The sequence below is a fragment of the Penicillium maclennaniae genome, assembly GCF_028827695.1.
Source record: "Penicillium maclennaniae strain IBT 15551 chromosome Unknown utg000005l:1.0-2652337.0:1.0-2654196.0, whole genome shotgun sequence".
NCBI classification, from domain to species: Eukaryota; Fungi; Ascomycota; class Eurotiomycetes; order Eurotiales; family Aspergillaceae; genus Penicillium; species Penicillium maclennaniae.
In genome coordinates this window covers 1,050,165-1,076,477 of record NW_026623217.1, presented here as the reverse complement: position 1 = coordinate 1,076,477, position 26,313 = coordinate 1,050,165, and the positions used below count along the sequence as shown (strand labels likewise).

The 26,313-nt window shown below is 51.0% G+C and overlaps 11 protein-coding genes across 11 annotated transcripts; 8 read left to right on the top strand and 3 right to left on the bottom strand.

The window, feature by feature from the left end:
* Window positions 1–251: 251 nt before the first annotated feature.
* N7477_005631 (glycoside hydrolase family 35 protein) lies at window positions 252–3,391 on the top strand (the record flags this gene model as incomplete). Its single annotated transcript, XM_056967294.1, has 3 exons — window positions 252–486; window positions 545–1,621; window positions 1,686–3,391. 3 exons carry the CDS (start codon window positions 252–254, stop codon window positions 3,389–3,391), a joined length of 3,018 nt encoding a protein of 1,005 aa, XP_056822048.1.
* A 201-nt stretch (window positions 3,392–3,592) lies between these two features.
* N7477_005630 (tyrosine-protein phosphatase) lies at window positions 3,593–4,805 on the top strand (the record flags this gene model as incomplete). Its single annotated transcript, XM_056967293.1, has 5 exons — window positions 3,593–3,699; window positions 3,760–3,796; window positions 3,882–3,961; window positions 4,020–4,229; window positions 4,304–4,805. 5 exons carry the CDS (start codon window positions 3,593–3,595, stop codon window positions 4,803–4,805), a joined length of 936 nt encoding a protein of 311 aa, XP_056822047.1.
* Window positions 4,806–5,192: 387 nt separating this feature from the next.
* N7477_005629 (Frag1/DRAM/Sfk1 family protein) lies at window positions 5,193–6,188 on the bottom strand (the record flags this gene model as incomplete). The annotated part of the gene is made up of 4 exons (XM_056967292.1): window positions 5,193–5,604; window positions 5,679–5,948; window positions 6,000–6,081; window positions 6,134–6,188. 4 exons carry the CDS (start codon window positions 6,186–6,188, stop codon window positions 5,193–5,195), a joined length of 819 nt encoding a protein of 272 aa, XP_056822046.1.
* A 967-nt stretch (window positions 6,189–7,155) lies between these two features.
* Window positions 7,156–8,858, bottom strand: N7477_005628 (PRA1 family protein; the record flags this gene model as incomplete). Its single annotated transcript, XM_056967291.1, has 2 exons — window positions 7,156–8,039; window positions 8,087–8,858. 2 exons carry the CDS (start codon window positions 8,856–8,858, stop codon window positions 7,156–7,158), a joined length of 1,656 nt encoding a protein of 551 aa, XP_056822045.1.
* Window positions 8,859–9,586: 728 nt separating this feature from the next.
* Window positions 9,587–10,876, top strand: N7477_005627 (uncharacterized protein; the record flags this gene model as incomplete). The annotated part of the gene is made up of 3 exons (XM_056967290.1): window positions 9,587–9,653; window positions 9,719–9,784; window positions 9,855–10,876. 3 exons carry the CDS (start codon window positions 9,587–9,589, stop codon window positions 10,874–10,876), a joined length of 1,155 nt encoding a protein of 384 aa, XP_056822044.1.
* A 644-nt stretch (window positions 10,877–11,520) lies between these two features.
* N7477_005626 (uncharacterized protein) lies at window positions 11,521–12,057 on the bottom strand (the record flags this gene model as incomplete). Its single annotated transcript, XM_056967289.1, has 1 exon — window positions 11,521–12,057. One exon carries the CDS (start codon window positions 12,055–12,057, stop codon window positions 11,521–11,523), a length of 537 nt encoding a protein of 178 aa, XP_056822043.1.
* A 651-nt stretch (window positions 12,058–12,708) lies between these two features.
* Window positions 12,709–13,539, top strand: N7477_005625 (putative DnaJ chaperone (Caj1); the record flags this gene model as incomplete). The annotated part of the gene is made up of 4 exons (XM_056967288.1): window positions 12,709–12,715; window positions 12,773–12,787; window positions 12,843–12,903; window positions 12,966–13,539. 4 exons carry the CDS (start codon window positions 12,709–12,711, stop codon window positions 13,537–13,539), a joined length of 657 nt encoding a protein of 218 aa, XP_056822042.1.
* A 548-nt stretch (window positions 13,540–14,087) lies between these two features.
* sec53 (phosphomannomutase SEC53) lies at window positions 14,088–15,129 on the top strand (the record flags this gene model as incomplete). The annotated part of the gene is made up of 5 exons (XM_056967287.1): window positions 14,088–14,189; window positions 14,250–14,312; window positions 14,362–14,678; window positions 14,741–14,815; window positions 14,880–15,129. The coding sequence occupies 5 exons, from the start codon at window positions 14,088–14,090 to the stop codon at window positions 15,127–15,129; spliced, it is 807 nt and encodes a 268-aa protein (XP_056822041.1).
* A 296-nt stretch (window positions 15,130–15,425) lies between these two features.
* N7477_005623 (CCDC90 family protein) lies at window positions 15,426–16,452 on the top strand (the record flags this gene model as incomplete). Its single annotated transcript, XM_056967286.1, has 3 exons — window positions 15,426–15,945; window positions 16,001–16,334; window positions 16,395–16,452. The coding sequence occupies 3 exons, from the start codon at window positions 15,426–15,428 to the stop codon at window positions 16,450–16,452; spliced, it is 912 nt and encodes a 303-aa protein (XP_056822040.1).
* A 1,009-nt stretch (window positions 16,453–17,461) lies between these two features.
* N7477_005622 (uncharacterized protein) lies at window positions 17,462–19,148 on the top strand (the record flags this gene model as incomplete). The annotated part of the gene is made up of 3 exons (XM_056967285.1): window positions 17,462–17,513; window positions 17,574–17,926; window positions 17,979–19,148. 3 exons carry the CDS (start codon window positions 17,462–17,464, stop codon window positions 19,146–19,148), a joined length of 1,575 nt encoding a protein of 524 aa, XP_056822039.1.
* A 2,157-nt stretch (window positions 19,149–21,305) lies between these two features.
* Window positions 21,306–26,042, top strand: N7477_005621 (uncharacterized protein; the record flags this gene model as incomplete). Its single annotated transcript, XM_056967284.1, has 7 exons — window positions 21,306–21,339; window positions 21,403–21,587; window positions 21,651–22,614; window positions 22,665–24,911; window positions 24,970–24,980; window positions 25,165–25,428; window positions 25,491–26,042. 7 exons carry the CDS (start codon window positions 21,306–21,308, stop codon window positions 26,040–26,042), a joined length of 4,257 nt encoding a protein of 1,418 aa, XP_056822038.1.
* Between the last annotated feature and the right edge of the window lie 271 nt (window positions 26,043–26,313).

Here is a 26,313-nt window from a genome sequence, read left to right as displayed (position 1 = left end):
TTTGCATCGGACATGGGTGTTTTGTGCTTAGGCATAACGCCATAGAACCCTCCAATACGACCTCAATATGCGCCCCCCGCAATCTCCCAGGAGAATTGCCCAATTCGTCAACGTTGATCGCGAAAACATCCACCAATCCTTGTTTAGCACCGGGTTTTACTAACGCGAAGCCCGAGATTCACGATGCAGATTTATACCACGAAAGTCGGACTCCAGAGCTGATCGATATTAGATCGACTCCGATAGACAGCATGCGCTTTCTCGCATATGTCTCCCTTGCATTGGGATGCTTGGCCCATTGCCTTGTCTCTGCGACAAGCGATGGCAATTCAACTGCGGTGACATGGGATAAATACAGCCTTTCAGTGAATGGCGAGCGGGTCTATGTCTTCTCGGGTGAATTCCATTACCAGCGACTTCCTGTTCCTGAGTTATGGCTTGATGTGTTTCAGAAGTTACGCGCCAATGGATTTAATGCGGTCTCAAGTATGTGAATTCCCTTTTTGTTGGCTCTCTCTGGTCATTGCTGATTAGTGTCTCGAAGTATATTTCTTCTGGAGCTTCCACTCCGCCTCGGAAGGGACTTTCGACTTTGAGAATGGCGCGCATGACGTCCAACGAGTCTTCGATTATGCCAAACAAGCCGGTCTGTACGTGATCGCGCGTGCGGGCCCTTATGTCAACGCCGAGACCTCCGCTGGTGGTTTTGCCCTGTGGGCCGCCAATGGCCAGATGGGCAGTACGCGAACCAGTGCGGAGTCTTACTACGAGCGCTGGCTTCCCTGGGTTTTGAACATTGGCAAGATCATTACGGCTAATCAAATTACAAATGGCGGACCCGTCATCCTGAATCAACATGAGAATGAGCTACAGGAAACGGTGCATTCGGCCACCAACACCCTAGTCGAATATATGGAGCAGATTGCAGCGGCTTTCAGCGAGGCGGGCGTGGTTGTACCTAGTACACACAATGAAAAGGGCATGCGCTCAGTGAGCTGGTCAACAGACTATGAAGATGTCGGCGGCGCTGTCAATGTCTACGGCCTGGATTCTTATCCCGGTGGACTGTCGTGTACCAACCCAGATTCTGGATTCAACCTCGTTCGAACCTACTACCAATGGTTCCAGAATTACTCATACACTCAGCCCGAGTATTTAGCGGAATTCGAGGGTGGATGGTTCCAGCCATGGGGTGGATATTTCTATGATCAGTGTACTGCTGAACAATCCCCCGAGTTTGCCGATGTCTACTACAAGAACAATGTCGGCTCGCGAGTGACTTTGCAGAGCTTGTACATGAGTTTCGGAGGCACGAACTGGGGTCACAGTGCCGCCCCGGTGGTCTATACTTCGTACGACTATGCGGCGCCTCTCCGTGAAACTCGTGAGGTGAGGGACAAACTGAAGCAGACGAAGCTCCTTGGTTTGTTCACTCGTGTCTCGTCGGGCCTTCTTCAGACAGATATGGAGGGGAATGGCACGGGGTACACGAGTGACGATAGTATCTATACATGGGCTCTTCGCAACCCGGATACCCGGGCTGGTTTCTACGTTGTGGCTCATAGCTCAAGTCCCTCTCGTGACGTGACCACGTTCTCGTTGAATGCCAATACCACGGCTGGTCAGCATACTCCCTCCCTTACACAAAGTACCGCTGACTGTTGACTGAACCTGGCCCGTATTAGGTGCAATCACTATCCCAGACATTGAACTGGACGGCCGACAGAGTAAAATTATCGTCACCGACTATCAAGTCGGTCACGCTTCAAGCTTGCTGTACTCATCCGCTGAAGTCCTGACATACGCCACTCTCGACGAAGATGTTATTGTGCTCTATCTGAACATCGGACAGAAGGGGATCTTTGCCTTCAAAAACCCGCCCGCTAATTTGACATTCCAGACCTATGGTAATTCGAACATGACCTCTGCAATCTCGGAGTACGGGACGCAGTACTCCTACATTCAGGGGGAAGGCTCAACTGTGGTCAAATTCTCCAATGGCGTCCTTTTATATCTTCTCGACCAGAAGACAGCATGGAACTTTTTCGCTGTGCCTACAACATCCAACCCACATGTCTTGCCAAATGAGCATATTCTTGCACTTGGACCATATCTGGTGCGGGGGGCTAGTGTTGATAAAAACACCGTCAGTCTCATTGGAGACAACGCAAATACCACATCACTTGAGTTAGTATATGTCCCGCATCAAGAGGGTGCTTGTGCTTTGACACCGAGAGGGTCTTTGCTTACCGTTTGTATTAGAGTTTACCCAGGCAACTCCAAGGTCACCAAGCTCAAGTGGAATGGCAAGACGATCAAAGCGAAAAAGACGGCATATGGCAGTTTGATCGGCTCAGCTCCAGGCGCAGAAGACGCTCGGGTAGTACTGCCAGCTTTGACATCCTGGCACTCTCAGGATACATTGCCTGAGATTCAAGCCGACTATGACGATTCCCGTTGGACTATCTGCAATAAGTCGACCACAGTCAACTCCGTGGCTCCTTTGACTCTCCCAGTCCTCTACTCCGGCGACTATGGATACCACACCGGAACGAAGATTTATCGCGGTCGCTTCGACGGCCAAAATGCCACAGGAGCCAATATCACCGCGCAGAATGGTGTAGCTGCTGGCTGGGCTGGCTGGGTAAATGGAGCCTATGTCGGCGGGGCCATAGGCGGCCCCAGCCTGGCATCGACCACAGCAAAGCTCACATTCAACACTTCTGATCTTCGCGAGACCGACAATGTCCTGACGGTTATCATGGACTATACCGGCCACGATGAAGCAAACGTCTCGCCCGCAGGAGCGCAGAACCCCCGTGGGCTCCTAGGGGCATCTCTCTTCGGAGCTAACTTCACATCATGGCGCATGCAAGGCAACGCCGGCGGCGAAGCTAATATCGATCCGGTGCGCGGACCCATGAATGAGGGCGGTCTCTACGGCGAGCGCATGGGCTGGCATCTGCCTGGTTACTCGATTCCCAAGAGCGCAGGCCGAGACAGCCCGCTCGATGGGGTTGCTGGTGCAGAAGGGCGATTCTACACGACCACGTTCAAGCTGGATCTCGACACAGACTTGGACGTTCCGATTGGGCTGCAGCTCGACGCACCGACCAACACGACGGCTGTCGTGCAGATCTTCATGAACGGGTACCAATTCGGCCACTATCTGCCGCACATCGGGCCCCAAACCCTGTTTCCCTTCCCACCGGGAATCATCAACAACGGGGAGAACACGTTGTCGATTAGTCTGTGGGCGTTGACGGAGGAAGGGGCCCGTCTGAGTCAGGTGGAGTTGGTCGCGTATGGCGTATACCGGACGGGGTTCCACTTGGATCATGACTGGACGTATCTGCAGCCGGGCTGGCAGGATCGGAGTCAATATCAGTGAATCTAGAATGTGTCAGAAGTAATGCGATTAAGCTTGAGTGGATCCTGGGGAAGCGGACAACGCTCAGGCCAGAAAACAGGGCGATAGTTTCCTGCCCAACGTTTACCGCCAATTTGTCTCCACTTGGACCTGGAACCTCTCTACCCTTTTGTATTTTGGATTCCTTTGACTCCCCCCTCCAATGTTTCCCCTGGATTCATCATGCCGCGTCAGGGAAGCATCGATTTAGACTCGGCCGATCGGCCGTTTGATAATATCATCAACTTTCGCGATGTTGGTCGCACGATCAACCACTTCTGTGGGACTCAGTACGTGCCATGATTATTACCCCTCGACAAAGCCCGGTATCTCTGACAACCTCAAATCAGGATTTTGAAAGAAGGCGTGCTTTTTCGCAGTGCCAGGGTAATAAATCCCCATCGTCGTCGGCACAAACGGCAAACAACTGTATAATTCTACAGAAGACTGATCGCAATTCTATCATATATAGCTTGACGATGCCTCAGAACGAGATAAACGGCGACTTGCCGAGGAACTGCACATTGCGACAGTGATCGATTTACGATCTCAGTAAGCCCCATCATAGAATCCTATATGAAGACCCCCAAACTCATACCTGCGCCCACAGAACCGAACACCAGATGGGAACCCGCAAACGCCGCGCCGAAAACGCAGGCGCGAGCGAGGATCCCGACATCGACTTCACGAGATCTCGCGTGCCTCTAGACGCTGATGAACATCTGCTGCAAATCCCCGAGTGTCACCGCGCCCGGATCAGCTTGACGGGCAAGGGGTTCGAACGTGCTTTACTGGCTAAACTCGATTGGCCCACTTATCTGTAAGCCACCGCTGCCCTTTTGGCCTTACGGGCCCTTTGGATCCCTCGATCCCTCGATACTGATCCTTCTCCAGCAAAGTCATTGCGTGGGCCGCCACAGGTTATCGCGCTGATGCTATCCGCTTGATCGGTGAACAGGTGATGCAGCCGCGAGGGTTAACAGGACTCGCGCAGGATACCCTGGATTCCAGTACTAGCGAGATACGCGCGGTATTTGAGCTGCTGGCGAAGGAAGAGGCGTATCCGCTGGTTGTGCATTGTACTCAGGGCAAAGATCGGACTGGTCTGGTCATTCTGATGGCGCTTTTGCTTGCGGGTGACGCGGTGCCAGCGACTGCTATTGCTGATGACTACATCCGGTCGGAGCTAGAACTAGTCCCTGAGTTTGAGGAGCGATTACGCGAAATCCGTGCCTTGGGGTTAGGCGAAGAATACACCCGTTGCCCGCCCGGATTTGTGGACTCGACAACCCAGTACCTGCAGGACAGGTACGGTGGCGTGCGAGGGTATTTGGCCGGCATCGGCATTGATGCGGCGATGCAAGAACACATACGACAGATTTTATTGATCCAGTGAATCGGCGTTGGCTGCGGGCGATATGCTGGCGGCATTTTTTGTACATAACATGGGAGATGTGACCACGGTAATCATACAGCCCATCGGGCTTTCTTAATGTCAATATTTCAGGTTGACATCAAACGTGGAGAGTGAATTTGATGATCGTGAACTGAGATGATATTTTTACAAGAAAAGGAAAAGTCTTGATATGGATCATGTAGAACCCTCCGAGGGTATGTGTTAAAAAAAAAAAAAGGAAAAGGGAAAGGAAAAGAAGAAATGTAGGCATAATCAGGTATATAAAACGGCCAGAAATGCAGCAAATCACGCACTGGTCATCGCATCGGTAAAATCAATAAATCCATCATCCTAACGCCAATTACCTAAAATGTGGGAGGGGTAAAATTAGGTGCGCTGGCCACGATAATAGTTGGGTCCTTGCGAGTCGTATGTCAAGGGCTCCTCCAGCGACACGTTGTGAGACCCATCATCTCCATGGGACATGACGCTGCGCTTCTCACCCTGAGGCACGTGGTTGCGAGTGCGGACAGAGGGCAGCAGGTCGACCACGAAGGAGAGGATATATCCGGTGAAGACAAAGGCAATGACCCACTCGAGGATGGCACCGGGATTCTTCTTCGATTTGTCATTGCTTCCCATGCAGACTCCAAAACCGATGGCGAGGCCGACTTCGATGATAATAAAGCAGAGCTTGATGACGAAGCTGATCAACAGGATGCGGTGCTGAGAACGATAGAAGATAACCAGGCGAAGGTACTCGGCGCAAATCAAGATGGCACTGACAACGTATCCAACACTACACCATTTAAGTTAGTTCAAATTCAGATCAAGATCAAAATTAAAAATCGCTCTGGAGAAGTTGACACTCACATGAACATGACCAGGAAGCCATCGTGTCTCTTCGGATAATGCTTGGTATCGAAAATGGAGAGCAGAATCAAGCCAAGCGCGCCAGCAATGGCGAAGAAGATCGAGAAACACGCACACAGCTTATCGAACCAGCCGCGGTTCGACACAAGCTGGCCAGCGTGACGCAGCCAGCGCTCAGCCAAGAAAGCCAAGTCCAGGAAGACGACAGTCACCACACTACCGGCGATGAAGAGCGGTTTTAGGCCCGAGGCACCAATATCGGAGATGTATCTGTGATCGCGTGAGTTAATCGCATCGCCACGAGAGAGGGATTCTACTTACGCAACGGTCTGGCCAGATTCCTCTGAACTATAGATCGGTTCGCCTTCTCTGGCCCATACAGCGAGCATGGCAATCAACATGGCTAAGACATTGGGTTAGATCTTGCGGATAAAAAGCGACCGAAAAGTTCTTACCAACCCACACGCATGCCGATATGAGAGGGAAGACCCAGAATGAAATGATCCACATCTTTGCAGGATGTTGTTTCTACGCGTGTCCGAATATGTATGTTCCGTCAGGGCGAATGACGTCGAAGGCTGTGCGACTGGAAAGGATGCGGTTGTTCTCTAAACAATGCGACTCTTCGTCTGTTAGTATTGCTTGCACACCCTTGTTCGTTCGATGACCCGGGGGTAACAATCATGGGAAATATCCAAGAGTGAACCGGTCGCACAGGCACGAACTCACTGATTTATTAATACTGCATTCCACAACGGTCAAAGGGCTGAAAAAAAAAAAATTAAGATTGAAATGCTTTGGTGGCGCTCGGATAAGAAATCCAGGGAAAAGGATTGCGCTCGGATCGTTCGGAATGAAGGGAAATGTACACTATTCACAACATGAGGCGACAGAGAAGGAGGCTGATTGTAAGGAGAGGAGGAGAGAAGGGATTTGATCCTCCAGGAGTCGTCGACGTAACAGAAGGAAGCAAGGAAAAAATCCATATAAGAGACGCACGATAGGGGGGCGACGTCATTGCTGCCAAGGTCTCCAAATGTTTCCAATTTTTCCAGCGGATCCACGATATTCCCGTAATGAGATGGGAATTGTACTCGTCGTAATGGCCCCACTCCAATTTGATCGACCGACTCGGCTTGTCTCTGATTTGCACCAAATGCTGATGACTGATTGTCCAGCCACCCCGATCTACACAATCTCGGAAAACCGGGTGTGGCGGAGGTGAGCAGGCACCGTAATGTTAGAAATGAGAAAATGAAAAAAAGTAATGATCTATGTCATAATTAATACTTATAATGGGGAAATGGAAATCAGAATACAGACTAGGACACAAAATGAAAATTTTGATATTTATGCAAATGCATTAAAAGCCATCTATGGGTCTACCGGAACGCCGTTGGTGAGCAGAGCCGTGCTGAAAAAAAATAAAAAGGGAAAAATATTAATGGGGCAACCTAAGAGAGACACTTCCCCCATTTCATCGACTGCGCCGTGGTCGAGGTCGGCCCCCAGCAATTTTCCGCCGCTGGAGACCCGTGGGACCCTGACGCTCCACAACCCGCACGACCTGCACCTCATCCTCTTCACTACTGTCCTCGCTGCTCTCCTCACTCGAGTCCGACTCCGACGCCGAGGGCACCGCACGGGTTCGCGGTGGCGGGCCGCTCACGGAAGGAACAGATTGGTGATGCTGCGCTAGGGTAGGAGACAGCCCGCCAGAATAGCTCATATGATGCGGAGGCCCAACCCGAAGGTCATTGGGAAACTGCGCTTGATACGGGGCCTGCTCTGCAAACGGGCCCATCTGCATGGGATTGTAGTATGACGGTGCCCATTGCGGATCGTCCGGCAGGGGTCGTGGGTGCATTCCCTGCATCGATTGCGGGCGGCCGTTAGGGGGAAGCCGCTCAGGAAAGGCAGGATAGCCCGGTCGAAGCGGAGAGTTGGACTGTTGCGGGCGGAGTGACTGCATGGTAGGGGTTCGTGGGCGGTTTGAAGAGGACGAGCTAGTAGGCCGCCCAGCGGCACCCGCACCGAGAGTCCACCCGGCATCGGGGCCGTATGCAAATGGGGCGTAAAGCCCCGCAGGTGGTCCTGGTGGTCGCTCTGGCAGGCCCCCGGATTTGCGTCGAGATGCAGGCCGGGGATTCGATGCACCACCAGTCTGCTTAGGCCGGCGAGCCTCGCTGGGTGTGTCCGTCTGCTGGCGCCTGCGTTCCAGTGCATCCAGCTCGCGCTGAGATAGCCGGACGTTCTTCTTTCCCAGCATCTGCGCACGACGAATGCGCTCCAGTGCTTTGTCGACCAGTTGGTCCTCTTTGTCTCGCATGGCCAGCTGAACCGCGTAGGCCACCGTGCTATCTTCATGGTCGTAAAGGTCGTAGTCACCCCGTCCACGACCGACTCACCATCGTCGGTCAAATCATCATAATCCTGCCGCCGGCGCGGCCCCCGTCCTCCGTATTCCAATTGCCGCATATACGCCGCACGGCCATTTCGTACCAGCTGCCGTCCATACTCGTCCTCGTCCGTCTCCACCTCCTCCACTCGTTTCATCTGTTCCTCATATTGCCCGCCCCCGCCGTTGTGTCTCCCTTTTCGTGCTCCCGGTGGTCTTCCCCATCGGGGCATATCGTAAGGAGCTCGCGGCCGACCACCTGAGACCGCCTCCTCGGAAAAAGCATTCTCGATTGGCTTATCCATAAAAGCAGCGTGACCGAAGACGGTCACACCCGTTGCGCCGATCAGCCACAGGACCGTCGCGATGGGCGAAGCCCAGATACCAAGAGGGACGCCAATGCACAACAGACCAGTGTAGAGCTGCGAAGTGTTGAAACGGCGAAAGCCTACGTCCAGGTCGCGGCCATCCAGTTTACCGATGCCCCAAAGACTGGCGGTCACGAAAATGATGACAAAGAGCAGAAGGGGATTGGTCAACAGGCTGTAAATGCTGAGCATCACGAAGACGACAGCATAGTTGCTGGAAAAGTGGCCCAGGTTGTAGTTGACGCGGCTTTGAATCTCACCAAAGTTGGCGGGCTTGGAGACGCGCTTGAGGTCGAGGAACTCGGAGACTGGGCGCAGGTTGGCGAAACGGGTGGTCAGCGACTGGCTACGGAGGGAGTTGAAGCGATCACCGAAACGCGAGGTGATCGCGTCGATAGGAATTTGAATGGCCATAGCGAGCGTAGGGCGTAGCAATGTGAAGAGAAGAGAGAAAAGAGAAGAGAGAAGAGAGGGTTGCAAATGTGATCAATGGGCACAACTGGAAGATGCAGAGTGAAAGAACACGGAGTCACTTTTTTTCCTTCCCGCGTTTGGACTTTGCCCCTTTCGATGTTAGTCCAACAGCAGTGGCCAAATTGGACTTGACACGCGTGAGAAGAGAACTAGGCAGAAGTACAGAGCCTTTGGGGGCTGAGCGAGGAACGATGAGTAATAAAAAGGAAAAAAAAAAACATGAATTGGATGATTTTCTTGTCTGGACCAGGACTAAGAATAGCAGAGACCCATTTTCCCGTTGTTTACTGCGTGCGGACGGCCGTCACCGGGATCGGAGCGATCATGGCGATCTGGGGGAGGGAAATGGCTAGAAGTAGTCAAGGTGGATTGGAAGGAAACACTCGTATTATATAGACGCCCATATCAAACCACACCTACACATACACACAGATCTTATGAATCACAGAACCTGGAAGAATCGACTTCCCCTCACTGCCAAAAAAGAAAAGTCAAAAGGTCACGATTGGGCCACGTCGGGAAGTTCTGCAGGTGGATCACAGCCCGACCGCTTTTTCCCTTTGCAGAGTGGACTCCTCGACCGTGCATTCACCTGCTTTCCCGTGATTGTGATTCTATCTTGGTTTGTTTAGGGTCGCGGTGCTGACCGCTCCATTTCGTCTTGAATCATGAAGGTCCTCACCTTCTCTCTTCTGCTCGTCTTTGTGGGTCTGGTCGCTGCGTGGTCCAAAGAAGGTTCGTTGTTGACGCCCCCTGCAACTGTGTACACTACTCACCCTTTTTTTTTTCCAATTTGCCAGACTACGAGATCTTCAATCTGAGGGATGAGGTGGCCCGCTCTGAAGGTGCCAATGTGACTTTCTACGGTACGTTAACATATTCTCTGAACCCTCGAGGGGCTTCCTCAGCAGAGAGTTGACTCCGCTTCTTTGCTAGATTTCCTTGAGATTCGTCCGAATGCCAACCAGGAGCAAATCACCAAGGCCTACCGCACCAAGTCGCGCACTCTGCACCCGGATAAGGTGAAGCGCTCCTTCATCGCCAATTACTCCAAGGACAAAGCCAATGCCAAGTCCAAGCAGGGCGTCAATGTCTCCACTGGTCCCTCGAAGCGCCAGATCGATGCTGCCGTCAAGGCTGCTACCGAGCGTTCCAGTCGCTTGAACCTCGTCGCCAATGTCCTGCGTGGCCCCGGCCGTGAGCGCTACGATCATTTCCTGAAAAATGGCTTTCCCCTCTGGAGGGGCACCGGATACTACTACTCACGCTTCCGTCCCGGTCTGGGATCCGTGCTGATGGGTCTATTCCTTGTCTTCGGTGGTGCTGCCCATTACGGCGCTCTCTATTTGGGCTGGAAGCGCCAGCGCGAGTTTGTCGATCGGTACATTCGTCAGGCACGTCGGGCTGCTTGGGGTGATGACATGGGTATCCCGGGTATCAACTCGGTTGCCGCGTCTGCTCCTGCGCCTGCTCCCGAAGCTGAGGGCGGTGCGGTTGCCATGAATCGTCGCCAGAAGCGGATGATGGACAAGGAGAACCGTAAGGAGAGCCGGAGACCGAAGCCAAGCCCGCGTCCATCAGGCACATCCACGCCTACTGATCCTACGGAGCCTGTCACCTCCACTGGGGAGCGGAAGCGGGTCGTTGCCGAGAATGGCAAGGTCTTGATTGTGGACTCCATCGGCAACGTCTTCTTGGAAGAGGAGAATGAGGAGGGTGAAAAGCAGGAGTTCTTGCTCGATGTTGACGAAATTCAACGACCCTCTATTCGTGACACCATGGTGTTCCAGCTCCCTATCTGGTGCTTCAAGAGATCTGTTGGCCGTATCATGGGCACTTCTGAGGCCCCCGAAGAGGAAGACCAAGAGGTAGAGCCTGCCGATGAGGTTCTCGAGGCGACCGCGACCTCGAAATCGGGGTCGAGCAGAAAGCGCAACAAGCGTTCCCAGCGATCTTGATCCGGCTCAATGGCACTTGAGCTGGCCACATTGTGCATGTATGCTTGTTTGTTGCTCATACTGGGTGTATTAAAAGTATCTATAATAGAGTCAAAAGAGTTCGGGGTCATTTCCCCCTGTATAACAGCTCCGGAAAACAGGCCAAGGCGACCTGACTTATCACATGGCCTCTTGCCTACTTTAGTGACATTCTCTCCAGTGATCTGTGGAGCAATGCAAGCCACGTCAGCGGTCCTGTGGAACTACTGCCAGTGAGCGTGGGACACACAGGCCCTAGCCCGATGTAGGGAAATCCAACGGGGCAATATCCACCGTTGGGTACACATACTTCACCGAAACTTGGGTTTAAAAAGAGAAAAGTACGCCCCTCGGGTTGCTCGTGTCTCACGTCTACTTTGAAGTCCTTAGATTCAACTGTCGCCACAAAACACTTGCTTTTCAAAATGGAAATGCAGATCAAATCCGAGCGAGCCTCCCAGTCCAGGACATAGTATATCGGCCAAACAGAAGACGAACAAAGAAAAAGAAAAGGTCAGGCGTGAAAGAGAGTTCGGCGAATATCATGACGGTCATTAGGCTGAATGTTTCATCTGGTTCTGCACAAGGGTGGCGGCGATGTGGGCATCTGCTCGAGCTAAACATGCCTAGGCAAACATCTTGGCCAGACTCATCAGACCATTGATGCCCTGTGAAAAGCCTGGGCTCTGGTGCTCGCCAAATCCTCCCCGCGCCCCCTGAGGGGCACCACCTCCAAGAGCACTGAGAAGTCCCTGTGGCAGGCGCAACCCGACCATGCCGAGCAACTTGACCAGCACCCCACTGGTGACCAGCGGCACAATGACCATCATGAAGACTTTCATGGGGTGCTGGCGGGCATAGCGATAGATGTCACGGAAGAGGCGCTTAATGGACCGGATTATGCGCTGGATGAAGCCCTCGCGCGGCCGAGCTCGTCGAGAGGAGGATGAGAAGGATGAAAAGACTGATCTGGTTGGACTGGATCGACCGCTCGCAGATCGACCGCCTCCCAGTGCACCAAGGTTGAAGAAGGACGGCGCAGAGTGTCGCGAATGGTGGGTCGAAAAGCCAGATGACTTGCGTACAGGAGAGCGACGACGCACGTAGTAACCACCAGAGCGCGAATGCGACGAGGACTTGGAAGGGCCGTCGAACCAGCCCATTCTAACGGATGTTATAGAGTGGCTTGAGCTTTGAACCCGGTGCCTCTTAGAAAATTGGTCCTGGATTGACTGAAGTAGACGGTGATCGTAAACAATTCGGTTATAGGTGTATAGGAGACAATCAACAGACAAGGCATCTGTCCCTGGAAGAACACTAACGAGAAATCTCTGGCAGCTGTGGCAAGCCGAAGAAAGAAAGAAGACCAATGCAGGTCAGCCGCTAGGAGCTGTAGAGGTGCACAATTCGAGGTCTAGGCTGCGTACATCTACTCCACCCACGATCCGCTTTGCAGGTGGCGATTGAGTGGAATGTCAGATGCAAGATGCAAGATATGGGGCAGTCCAACCGGGGCTCTGATTAATTTGCTAGAACTGACCGGGGAGAGATACAAAGTTAGCTTCGCCCCCTGACGACAAAATGGGTGGCTGGGAAGCGAATCTGTAGCAAATAACAAGTGAGACTGTTTTAGGGCCAAGGAGGGGGGAATGGTGCCTTGTGGCCTTGTAGCCTGAGGTGGACACTCTCACATGATGATTGCCTTGGTGCCTCAAAACGTGACGACGTCACTGGCGTGGTTATACTTGAGTTCTTGGTTCGCAGCGATTTGACAGTTCCCTTGTCACTATATCTGCCTTTTTTCTGCGCTCACCATGTCGAGTAAGTCACTCCATTACTTGGCGTCATAGGTGAGCTCAAGCTAACCAGTAACTACAGAGAGCCCTGACTATTGTATGTCTCACTTTCAGATCGCAGATCGTCCCATGACTCCTAATTTGACCAACAGACAAGATTCTCGGCGTGTCCAGTGATGCGACCCAGCAGCAGATTCGCACTGCATACAAGAGGTCAGTATATGACATTGCTGCCTGCGCGAAGAGCACAGCGCGGACTGACCAACGTCAAACAGGGAATCCCTCAAGTCCCATCCCGATCGAGTTCCTGCCGATTCACCTGAGCGATCCGCACGGACAGCGAAATTCCAAGAGATCAACGACGCATACTATACCTTGTCAGACCCCGCACGACGACGGGAGTACGACCAGGTCCGCGCTTACGAAGAGGCTGAAGAAGAAGTCGACGATGAGGTGCCTCAGGGCGGCGCTGGTGGCTTCCCATGGTCTAGCTTCGGATTTGGCAACCGCAACGAGCGCGATGCCGATCAATTCGGGTCCGTCTTTGAGGAGATGATGCGCGAAGAAGGACTGGCCGAAGAGAATGACGAGGACGGCAGCCGACGGACACGCCCAACTTCCCGATTCTGGGCCGTTGTTGGTGGTGTTAGTGGAGGCGCTTTAGGCTTTATCGTAGGCAATGTCCCTGGAGCGCTAGCTGGCGCTGTGGCGGGTAATCGCCTGGGTGCCGTCCGCGACGCGAGGGGCAAAAGTGTCTATGAGGTTTTTGTGGACCTTCCACAGCCAGATCGGGCGCGGCTCCTGAAAGAGCTGGCGGCAAAAGTCTTCCAGACTACCATGGGACGCTAATTTGCCGGAAATGGGGTTTTGTTTATTTAATTGGCGCTGTGACGGGACGAGTGGCACAGGATGGGTCTGGCTGAATTTTTGGGATCCTCAAGTTTATTTTCTCATATAGTCATCTCTAGCTAGAATTATGTAGATATATATTCCAGACCTATGAATGACAATTGCATACTACAACCCAGTGCTGGTGGGAACCTTGCCAAGAGTGTTTTCACATGCTTCATGCTCTTATCGATAACAGGACAAGTAGACCGGTCGGGTCGCCAATTTTCGCTCTTCGGCGGAGTATATGAGTTCACAATTAGGCACAATTAGGAATTAGTGCCACAATTCGATTGATCTCAAGTCCACGATTCGAGTCACCAGACCTCGCTTGAAACCGTCCTGGTGGCATTCCATGCCTGTTCTGGACCGCGCGCTAACTACACCCCACCTGCTCACCGCTTGCGGTCAAAAAAAGGACCCCTTAGGTCAGGAAGTCTATATTTGTCTCCTATTCCTGTCCTGTCTTCGTGACTTCTGCACTTTCTGGACATTGATCTCTCCCCATTATGACGACTGCTGCCAGTGTTTACCCCGCCTTGGAGGCCCGTCCTCTTAAGGACACCATCTGCCTGTTCGATGTGGACGAGACCCTCACCAAGGCCAGACGGGTACGTTGTAATGAAGCTCCTTCTGATTGAGTATTGCTAACTCATAGTTTCAACTTAAAGACTGTCACACCAGAGATGCTTGAGCTTCTTTCTCGCCTGCGCCACAAGTGTGCAATTGGCTATGTTCGTCGTCACCCGTCTACTGTCTTTCGTCTCTTCTAACATCCTGCAGGTCGGCGGCTCCAACTTCGTAAAGCAGCAGGAGCAACTCGGATCAGGTACCACCGATGTCACCTCTCTGTTCGACTTCTGTTTCCCCGAGAACGGTCTGGTCGCCTACCGCATGGGCGAGCCTCTCTCTAGCAACAGCTTCATCCAGTGGCTCGGAGAGGATAAGTATCAGCAGCTCGCGGACTTCTGCCTAGGATACATCTCCAAGATCAAGCTTCCAAAGAAGCGTGGCACCTTTATTGAGTTCCGCAGCGGTATGATCAACATTAGCCCCATTGGCCGTAACGCCAGCGTCGAGGAGCGCGATGAATTTGAGGCGTATGTTTATATCTCCTGGAGCGGATACCTTCGCAAGATAAATCAACTTACAATCGCCTTAGTTACGATAAGATTCACAACATTCGGAGGGATATGGTGGATGCCCTGAAGAAGGAGTTCCCCGACTGGGGTCTCACGTACGTGCCCGACAAGCGAGGATATTCACTGTGGACGCATGACACTGACATTAGATAAACATAGCTTCTCCATTGGTGGTCAGATCTCTTTCGATGTCTTCCCCACTGGCTGGGACAAGACCTATTGCCTGCAGCACGTCGCGGCCGAGAAGGGCATCTCCGGTGTGGATTACAAGACCATTCACTTCTTCGGTGACAAGTGCTTCGTCGGTGGCAATGACTATGAGATCTACTCGGACCCTCGCACGATCGGGCACGAGGTCAACGGCCCCGATGACACCATGAAGCAGCTGAAGGAGGTGTTCTCCCTGTAGATATATCGCAGGTTAGAAAAGGGGGAGTTGCGATAGCGTATGCATGCTGAGCCAGAAATGCTTGGTCCCTAATTTCCAGGACATATCATCAGAAAATAGAAACTGATTTAATGCCAAAGTTATGAAGCTCAAATTCCCAAGTCCTTTGTAGATGTTTCCCGAATTTTTGCGGGGCTCGATCGGGGAACGTCGATCTTTCCGGCGGCGATGTTAGTCATCCGTACCTTTCTCCTTGCTTCTTCCTGCGTCACGTCTCTCTTGCAGCAACATTTTTCGAAACCTCATTCATCTGCACCATGGCACCCCCAAAGCATGTCGCGGAGGTACCGCGAAATGTCCTTCCCCGTTTGACATGGAACAGCTCCACCTCGCGCCCTCCCATCTCCTGTAAGCCCGCCTTCGCGACAAGGCAAAGGCAGCAACACACTCAAGCCTGGAGTCCGCTTCAGCGCAAATCAATCTCACCGGGCACACAGCTACAGTCCATGCGAGGCTATTCAACACCATTCCGAAGCCCTCATTTTGAAGGTCTCATTGCCCGACGCTCTCCGGCCTCTTTAACGACCTCACCCGGGCCCCTCGGTAATCCTATTCGACACAATGGCGTCTATGTCGCAACATTCAAGCCTGCGCAGCGGGCTTTCCACGCCACTCCTGCCCGGCCCCGTGACCACCATTTTGACACGTTGAAGTTCGTGAAGCGGCTCCAGGCCGAAGGATTCAGCGAGGAACAAGCCGTGGCTATGATGCGAGTGTTGAATGATATCATTCAAGAGTCTATCCAAAACCTGACGAGGACTATGGTTCTCCGAGAAGGTAAACAGAGTGCTAATTTATCTATTTCGAATTCCGTCTGACTTTCACCTAATAGATTCCGAGAGATCTACATACACCCAAAAAGTTGATTTTGCGAAACTCCGATCCGAACTATTGAACACTGATTCCACCGAAGCTCAGCTCACTCGTTCGTCTCATGAGAAGATTGCCGCGGATCTTGCCAAGCTTAATTCTCGCATGCGCGATGAGGTTGGGCGAACACAAGCCTCAGTGCGTCTAGACCTGAACCTCGAGAAGGGTCGTATCCGCGAAGAAGCCAACGGCCAAGAAATGCGGATTAAAGAGACTGAAACACGTATTGAGCAAGAAGTTGCCGGTTTGAGGGAACGAGTCGAGGCTGTGAAGTTCTCAACTCTCCAGTGGCTCATGTAAGTCTTTCCAATTCCCTTGCCCACACATAGATTGAAACTGACCTCATGTTCTTCAAGGGGTGTCTGCACTGGTACCGCTGCTCTGATTCTTGGTGCTTGGCGCTTGTTTATGTGAAGCGAATTAGCATCAAATTTGTGTGCATTGCTATGGAGTGCTTTTTGGTTGGACATACACGAGAGGAGTCTCTCGCATCATCTTTTTATTTGTAAAATTATTCTCTTTATCTAGCCGTTTGGGGCTGAGGTAGATGTACACAAGCGTCACTTGCCGGGCTATCAAATCACTGAAATATCCCTTGTCATACCAGAGATAATCCGTGGCGGAGACCGGCCCGTTCTGGTCAAGCTGTATCGCAACAAACAATGAGTGTCTATATTGCTCGGCTATCCGTCCAACTCGAGGAACCGGCTCTTCCAAGCGAAGTCTGCAAGGTACCTACCTAGCTTCGGCCAGAGAGGACGCGCCTTTCCCTAACGGCCTTATCTTCAGGGGTAAACGCGGCCTCGGCGCGATCTCGAATAAATGTTGCATCCTCATGCGGAGAAGCATTTTAGCGTCCACTAGTCTGCCACCGGTGTCCGACGGCCACTACTCAGGATGGCAGTGTCGTGCGCGTTACTGGCCCTGTTGGGCCTCTAACCATCTTTTCTCAGCATGTTAAAGCCTTTCCCTTCCCCTAATCGCCCTGCTGCCTTGTCCTTATTTCTTTGGACCATCGTCAACTTCGCCTTGGCTCTCAAAAGTGGACACAGAAAACATACAGAACAATCGCTGAGTTTCGACACCTTCCGAGTGGGTACCGATCGTGTGGAAGAATCTATGAAAATTGTTGGAAACACTGAATCGGAAGAAAAGGTGCACAGCAAGAGCGGCCCAAAAACCTATCACAAATTTAAGCTATCACAAATTTGACTTCAAGATCGCCGTGACGATGATTCTAGCCATACCTTGTGCATTACTGCTTTTTGGTCATGCTAGTATAATCTCTGCGCTTCATGACAACACATGGACTCCCAGACGATCTACATTAGAGACTTCCAGCTCGACTGGACTGCAAGAAGTGTTTGAAGTCTACCAACCAGTACCATTCACGTCCCACGGCCTCAGTGGTTGCAACCTTGATATGGTGCTGATGGACCATGTGTTTGCGTATAGCTACGGCGCTCCTTTCGTTGGTGAGAGTGTAGCGCTCAAGACTGTTGTTCGAATTGGCACTGACGTCCAAATTTCCTAAGGCATCTATGAGCCACCCAGCTGTGAATTTGATACTGTTCGGATCAATCTTACAGTGTTTTCCCGTGGTGTGCAGTATGACCGTCTGGCTCTCATGTATCTGGGGGATACAGAAGTTTTCAGAACTTCAACTGCTGAGCCGACATCTGCAGGGATTGTATGGACCTACGTCAAAGAAATGTCCCAGTACAACGCGCTGTGGAAGAACAAACAGAAACTGATCTTTGACCTTGGCAACATCGTTAACTCTCAATACACCGGGGAATACAATACTACATTGACAGCACACTTCTCCTACGAAGGCAACACAAAGACTGCGGACTACATTTTCCCCTATCTCTGGCAAGGGATCAGCGTCAAATTCGTCCAGCGCTTTTACGGTTCCTACTGACAACACAACGGTCAAGTACATGATTCCAGATACGGTATCGCGTGCGGTCGTTGCAATCTCTGCGTGTGGTCAGTCAGAGGAAGAATTTTGGTGGTCGAACGTATTCTCCCAGGATGAGGAGGACTTCAGTGATACAGTTGGCGAGCTTTACGGATACTCACCTTTCCGAGAAATCCAGCTCTATATTGATGGAATGCTTGCTGGCTTTGTTTGGCCTTTCCCTGTCATATTTACTGGAGGCGTCGCTCCTGGTTTCTGGCATCCGATTGTTGGAATTGACGCCTTTGACCTCCGAATGCCTGAGATTGATATCTCTCCATTTTTGCCACTCCTTCAGGATGGTGAAGAGCACTCCTTCGAAATTCGAGTCACCGGTCTTACTGTGTCCGCTGACGGAACGGTTACACTTGCGGATACCGTGGGATCGTACTGGATTGTCACCGGCAATATTTTTCTTTACACGGAAAGAAAGAATGACTCCAAAGAGTCACTGACTCGGGGTAGCTCTGTTCCCCACATCAAAGCTCCAGCACCCAAGTTCACGGCCACTCGGAATTTGGTACAAGGCGAGAGTGAAAATAGCACACTCTCATATTCCATCGTCGCAGAGAGATTGTTCAGTGCATCCTCTGACAAGTTCTCCTGGACACAGAAATTGTCCTTCTCCAACTATGGATACTTGAATCAACAGGGTTACAGTCAGGTCAACAAGCAGCTGACTTCCGGCGTATCGACACTTACAGAAGTCGGGGATAAGTCAGCCTCGTACGAGACCACCTTTCGGTATCCTTTGCTACTTAACACAACATACGGGATCACCGCAGATTCATTGACCATTGACTCCTGGATGAAACGCGGTCTGGATATTGAGGCCTCTGGGGGTCCAGGCATATCCGCGTACACATTCGCCTCTGGGCCTTCGGAGCTTCATACCACCCAGTCTGGACAGGCCCGGTACGACTCTACCACCAGTGGTACTACATCTTGGGGCGATACTGCGGATAAATTTCAGAGCACAGCAAACGGCGAGTCATACTCACGCTCCGTTAGAGCTGTTGGTGGCGATGTGGTGTCTGACATCGAATTTGGAGCCAAGTCCGTTTCACCTTCTCACGGCACGGATGTCACTGGGAGACAAAGCGTGCGCGAAATGCTCGGGAGGGGTCCTGGAAAGCCGCGGGGCTAGAATTTCTAATAGATTATTACAAATGCATTTAAAAAGATTTGGTGTCACTCGACCAGCCAGACTTTTGAGAATTTTTTCGAATGTTTTTTCCCCTCCCGTAGTGTGAACTTCTGAACCCTGTCCAACATATCCTCTTGCCTTGCCTCTCGAATCCAGCTGAATTTTCCAGCCGAACTGACCCATTTGACGTTTCAACTTGGAAGGCTAATAGATTTAAGATACTAATCTGACTTGCAATCTGTCACTAGCGTATCACTTCTGATCTTCCTCCCTCTGGCGTCACTTTCTCACACGCTCTTATCTATCTCCCTAAACTGCCATTACAATGGCACCTTGATACGATGTGAGCCGAGGGTACTTAGACGGCTGGTACTAAGCACACTGCCGGTGGAATAGAGAAGCCTCGGGCAGAGCATACGTCTCTGTATGTAAAATTTCTCTCACAGTACTTTGTACAGCACTAACAAAGCTAGCTACTTCAACTCACAATTTTTCACTTATCTTTCACTCCTTCAAGATTCTCACACAGTGACAGGCTGGTCCATTTTATCGACTTCCTCTTCATCTACATGTGTACAATTTGTCTGACAGCGCAGTTCCGAGTGTTTGCGGCCTTGTTTGAGGGTAAATGAACTCACTAGGAGGGATCTGGTTTGCGGGAAAATCGAGAAAGCCCTTGGGATCGGGAGGGAAAATCTCGATGCTGATAAGGACTTTCATTATCGCTTGAACCATCTAGTCCGTGAACTGAACTTTGGCTTATTTCTAGCTATGGGTTACGCCAATAGAGGGGAATATCCTATTTATATCATCGGTGGATTTTCGATAGCGTTTATTCTAAGTAGATTGATTTGCTTTCTGCTCTAAAAACTTACATTAGGTGTCTATCGGCGAGTGAAGCTCAGTAGTCTCACCCTATTTGGTGGATTTTTCGGACTCGAATGTATCTTTAGCCTTGGGGGTAGCTTCAACCTTGCGCCGCTTTTTGATGACTCTGTCTACTTAGACGATAAGCTTCGGTCTGGAAGCAGCGGGTCGCGCCATTATTATTGATCAGAATTATGCGCTCGAGGTTGATTTCGGAGAAAAGTGCACTTCATGAAGTTCGCGATCTGTGGGCAAGGTATAGGCAACTGAGCTGTAAGAACGTGCACGTCATCCGAGTGGCCTTCATCTTCCGATTCTGATTCTTCATTTATCAAAAATCCAGTGAAAGCGTAGTTCGACTCAGAGATAATCATTCCACGTGCCAACAAGGCTATGTTGTCCTTTGCTCACAGTATGCCCAAGTCTACGACGAAGTCTTTAGCGGAGTCTCGCCGATACTATTTCACACCATGGCAAGCCAAGGACGGACAAGTTCTTGGTTCCTGTGATCTATAATCACGAGTTGAAAAAATCTGCAGCTTTGCTGAAGGCAAGTTGGAAAGATGAAGATTCTTCAGATTGTATTGCGGGTGGTTTCAGTAACACCCCGGTTTTAGAACGAGGTTTTCGAGATCCACTCCTAGCGATTATGCATGCATCTTTCACCGATCTGATAATCTTACAAACTTTGAGCACCTTGTGGCCGTGCTGCAGCATTATCTAGATTATATCTGTCATCAACCTTTTGTATCTGTCTGTTCTGCTCGATGTTTGAGGCCAAACCCTGGTTCTACAAGCGTCAATGAACGTCAATATTGGCCACTGTTTCAGTCCTAGTACTTTTATCGTGAATGGTAAAGTTTGGGCATATTTGAACATTTCGGCATGAAAATACGCTCATTTAAGCACCGAAAGTGTCATTGGCAATTTTGTTCGAGTGGTCTTCCGTTATACTCTGTTTCATTCCCGTACGGCGATATGTGAGAGTTTCATCGACTTTATAGATACAGGCGGTGCGTCCTTATACATGATGGGTCCACACAAAACCAAAGTTCTGTGCTATTCCACCACTATTCGAGTGGTCTTCGTTTTGACAAACACACATTTCCGGCAATGTACGGGGGCGTCAAAGGTTATCCCCAGTGTGAAGCTCTGTTGTTTGTGCGGTTTGCTGCAGATATCGCCACGTGATTAGATAAGATAAGAGCATTGGCTGTCGCATTGCGCCTTCATCTTTTCTACCCCATCGTGACTTGGCGGCAAGAGACTCATACGAGGTAAGTCCACAGGATGGGTGTGATCGCGGAGCGAGTGGTTATTTCAGGTACTGTTTATCATCTTCCGCGACGGACACGGTTGGATTGAGACTAATTTCTGCCCATTTTAGACGCAGTGCCTCAGTCACTGATCGCCGCTCTCGCGCAAAGCGACTCTTTCAACAACGGCGATCGCCCGGCGAAGCGGCGTAAGGTCACCAAATCAGGCCCTTACAGTTTATCTCAACAGAGAGGCGTCTCTGCCAGCGGGACTCCTTTAGGCTATATTCCGTTGGCGCGACTGGCACTGCGCATGGTTAGTATGAAGTGGCATTCGTCCAAGATTGAATTACTAACAGTTTGCCACCTTGATAATTAGAGCTTTTCCGATGACCCTGAGTTAAATGATGTGATACCCTCCGATTCGACAGCAACCCCCTGTTCTCTCCCCGTGCTCGTGGAAATCAGAAGCGTTGGCGCCAGCCATGACGACTCGAATAAAAGTACAGCACAGGACAAACCCTACCACAGATCCTGGTCACTCGAGCTACGGGCGATCGATACGGAAAGAACTGACTTCTTGAAACAACAATTCAATGATCTTCAGCAGTCCAGTTTCTTCCAACAACTTGAGCATGCCACCAGGCTGACTTCGGCGGACCGGCACTTCAGTCGCGGTCCCCCGAGGGCATGCTACCAAGCTTCAATACGTCCTTTGCCCGAATACAAATGCCTTCAGCTAGATGTTGTGATCCTTTGGGAAGACTCTCTTGAACTTCCGGACTTTGTTCATCTGCAAGATCCGGTCCTGGAGGTATTCGCAAAGTACGCACTGCAGGAGACTTACGAATGCCCGAAATCATTGAGTGGCCAACGTGAGCATCGTGAAAATCTATTGGGCTATCCTCGAGGATGGTCACCGCGTCAATTCTACGAAAGCGTTCATGTTCCGTCAGACACCAAAAGCTCATCCGCAGAGATCCACTGCCCCGGTCTTGCGTGTCAACTGTTCCCCTTCCAGCGAAGAGCCGTTCGATGGCTTCTGCGGCGAGAAGGTGTGGAGCTTCAGAATGACGGAACGATTACTTCGACAGAGAGACCCCCACGCGACGGCCTCCCGGCGTCATTCAAGGGAATGAAAGATGCTGATGGAAATACCTGCTACTTCAGTCAACTGTTCATGACTATCACCACCAATATCCATCATTGGTCTGATGCTGCAGATCATTTGAGGGGCGGCATTCTCGCTGAAGAGATGGGGCTGGGAAAAACCGTGGAGATGATTGCATTGATAAATTTGAATAGACGACTCGTCGATGACGATGTGAAATTTGACCCCGACGGTCTCAGGCCTTCCGGCGCTACCTTGATAATAACGCCCCTGCCATTCTAGAACAATGGAAACAAGAAATTGAGCAGCATGCTCCTGGTCTGCGCGTGCACCATTATACCGGCATCAAACGAGGACAAGAAAAGTCCGATGATCTGATAATAGAAGAGGTTGCAGACTTTGATGTCGTTCTTACTACCTACAATGTCATCTCCCGGGAGATTCACTACGCCGGTGCAGCTCCGAAGCGAAGCCTTCGCCATGAAAAGAGATTCGAGCCGCGTAAGACGCCGCTGGTTCGCATTTTGTGGTGGCGTGTTTGCCTGGATGAAGCCCAAATGATCGAGAGTGGTGTCAGCAATGCCGCCAAAGTCGCCCGCTTGATTCCGCGAGAGAATGCTTGGGCTGTGACGGGCACGCCTCTCCGCAAAAATATCGATGATTTGTTTGGTCTTTTGCTCTTCCTCCACTACAGACCATTTTGTGACTCGAGTACTGTATGGAAAAGGCTGTTCTCCCGCTTTGGGCCGGTTCTCGCCAACATCATCAATGCAATCGCACTCAGACACAGCAAGGATCGTGTGCGAGATGAACTTCGCCTACCACCACAGAAGCGTGTAGTGATCACCACTCCATTTACTGCGATTGAAGAGCAGCATTATGGACAGCTCTTCGAGGAGATGTGCGAGCAATGTGGTCTTGAGGCATCAGGAGCACCTCTTCGGGACGACTGGAATCCAGAAGATCCGGGGACCGTGGAGAAAATGCGTACTTGGTTGACACGACTCCGCCAGACATGTCTTCATCCCGAGGTCAGTGGGAGCAACCGTCGAGCCTTGGGCGCAGCAAACGGCCCTTTGCGGACTGTCGATGAAGTTCTCGAGGTGATGGTTGAAAACACTGATACCTCTATTCGCACCGAGGAGCGAACGCTCCTACTGTCTCAACTTCGCCGAGGCCAGCTCCTAGAAAATGCAAAACGCCGGAAGGAATCCCTAGCAATTTGGCAGACTGCTTTGAAATATTCCACGGAGTTGGTGGAGGACAGTCGAAAACAGCTGCGGCTGCAGCGCCTACAAAGCAAGGACGACAGTCCCAGTAATGGCGCAGGCTCTACCGACATGGTCGATTTGAGTGATAAGGACAACGAAGAGGTGGATAAGAACAGCCGCATTGGTCAATGTCGCCTCAGACTCCGTGCTGCTCTTGAAGTTCAGCATATTGCCGTCTTTTTCACCGCGAACGCCTACTACCAGATCAAATCCGATCCGAATCTCACCCGACCGGACTCTGAAGAGTTCAAAGAGCTCGAGAAGAAGGAAGAAGAAGGCTATGAGGCTGCAAAGCTGATTCGGAAGGAGATGTTGACAGACATTTCCCGAAAGGTCGAGCGTTACATGAAGATCATCGAGGAGAAAACACAGCAAAAGCAATTCGTGCAGATCCCAAGATTGGAACCCCACCTCTACAACAGGGGACTTGTCTCATATCGTCTGATAAACAAGTTCGAAGATCTTTGCGATGCCCTGAACAAGCACGCGGCGCAGTACAACGAATGGCGAGATGTCATGATACGACTTGTTTCTCAGTCCCTTATCGACCAAGAGGAGGATGCTGAGCTGGAGGGCAATGAATATGAGCGGTCGACAAAGCATCAAGATGAGATGTATGTCTACATGGAAGCTCTTCGGTCCATGTATGCTGATCGCCACGACGCACTTACCGGCCAGAAGAACATTCTGATCTCCCACGAGGTCAAATTGGGCATAATTCAGGCACAAAAGGGCGAAGGTCCTTCTCCGGAGCTATTCTTGCGCATAATGAACACTCGCAGTGAGCTCATGCCTGACCCTGAGCTGGGATCTCTCCGGGGTATTGTCAGTGAGCTCCGCAGTTTAGTGACTTCTCTTGAATGGCAAGCGGGCGAGGGGAACTCGCGTGTCAATTCTGAGCTCGAGATAGTCGGAATGGTTTTGAAGAATGCTGGGCAGATGATTTCTGAACAGCTCAAAGTGTCTTCCAGCCTCGAAAGAGAGGTGGAAATGTTCCGTGACACCATGAACAACCGTTTGGAGTATTACCGCCATCTACAACAAATTTCGGATACGGTAGCTCCGTACGATGAAGAGAACGCGGGAAAGCCTATGGATGAAGATTTTTTTGCCTCTAAATTGGCGCAAGAAGAGGCCCTTGAAAAGAAGATTGCGTCTTTGAAGTCCAAGAGGCGCTATCTCATTCATCTGCGAGATGAATCAGGCTCAGAGGATACCTCTAGAATCTGCATTATTTGCCAATCAAGCTTTGAAGTCGGTAAGTATTGACATGGTGTATGGAAACATTGTATTATGACTGACAAGCCTCCGCTTAGGCGTCTTGACCGTATGTGGTCATAAGTATTGCACAGATTGCCTGCGCTTGTGGTGGCGTGCTCATCGAACGTGTCCCATGTGCAAGAAACCTTTGAAACTCAACGACTTCCATCAGATCACATACAAACCACAAGATCTCATCGCTCAGGAGGAGGAGCCCCCCCACAAGTTTTGAACATGAGCGACATTCCCAGAATGCCATCTACAGCGATATCAGCTCTGGGCTTCTGAAGGAGATCAAAATGATTGATCTCAATGGCTCATTTGGCACCAAGATCGATACCCTCGCCCGACATGTCCTGTGGCTGCGAGAGCATGATCCTGGAGCCAAGTCGATTGTCTTCTCGCAGTACAAAAACTTCTTGACAGTCCTACAAAGGGCCTTTCAGCGCTTCGGAATTATCAGCAGCAGCGTCGATGCTCCAGGTGGCATCGAGAAATTCAAGAAGGACCCTGCGGTGTGTACCAAAGCTCGGATATGATTGCTTGAGACGTAAGTTTGCTGATCATGTTTATTTAGGTTGAATGCTTCTTGTTGCACGGAAAAGCCCAGTCGTCTGGATTGACTTTGATCAATGCTACTCATGTGTTCCTATGTGAGCCTTTAATCAACACGGCTATCGAACTTCAAGCTATCGCTCGAGTACATCGAATTGGCCAACATCGCCCCACAACTGTGTGGATGTATCTCGTCTCCGGCACTGTGGAGGAGTCCATCTACGAGCTGTCGGTCGCTCGTCGGCTAAATCACATCATAGAGAAGGAGAAGCAGGAGAAGAACACCCGTCTGAAGATTGCAGTCGATGGTGATGACACACTGATTGACGATCTCACGGAAACAGCCATCGATTCCGCCAACTCCATGGAAATGCAGGACGCAAGTCTGAATAATCTGATGACTAGTGGCTCTTCGGGTGGAGAAATGGTCAAGAAGGATGATCTCTGGCAGTGCCTTTTTGGAAATTCCACCCAAAAAGACAGTCATGGCCACTCCACCGAGGCAGAAAGAGAGGTTGGCCGATTCTTGCGAGGCGAAGCTGCCGAGCAGAGACGCGATGACATGACGAATTGAGAAGAGTCCTAATACGCGAGCCGGGTACTAAATCCACGATAGATAATATGCTGTCTTAAGTAGCTCTATAAATGAATATCTTTACTCAAATCATCATTTTCATCTAGACAGTGACAAAGTTACATTGATTCCTAGACCTGTTGAAGCTCGGAGATTCGGTGAGTCAGCCACTGACTAATCTCCCCACCGATGCCCGAAGCTTCCAAGCTTGAACGGTGAAGCTGACGGTGACGCGCGTGTTGTTGCCTCATTTCGTTTGAAATAAGTTCCA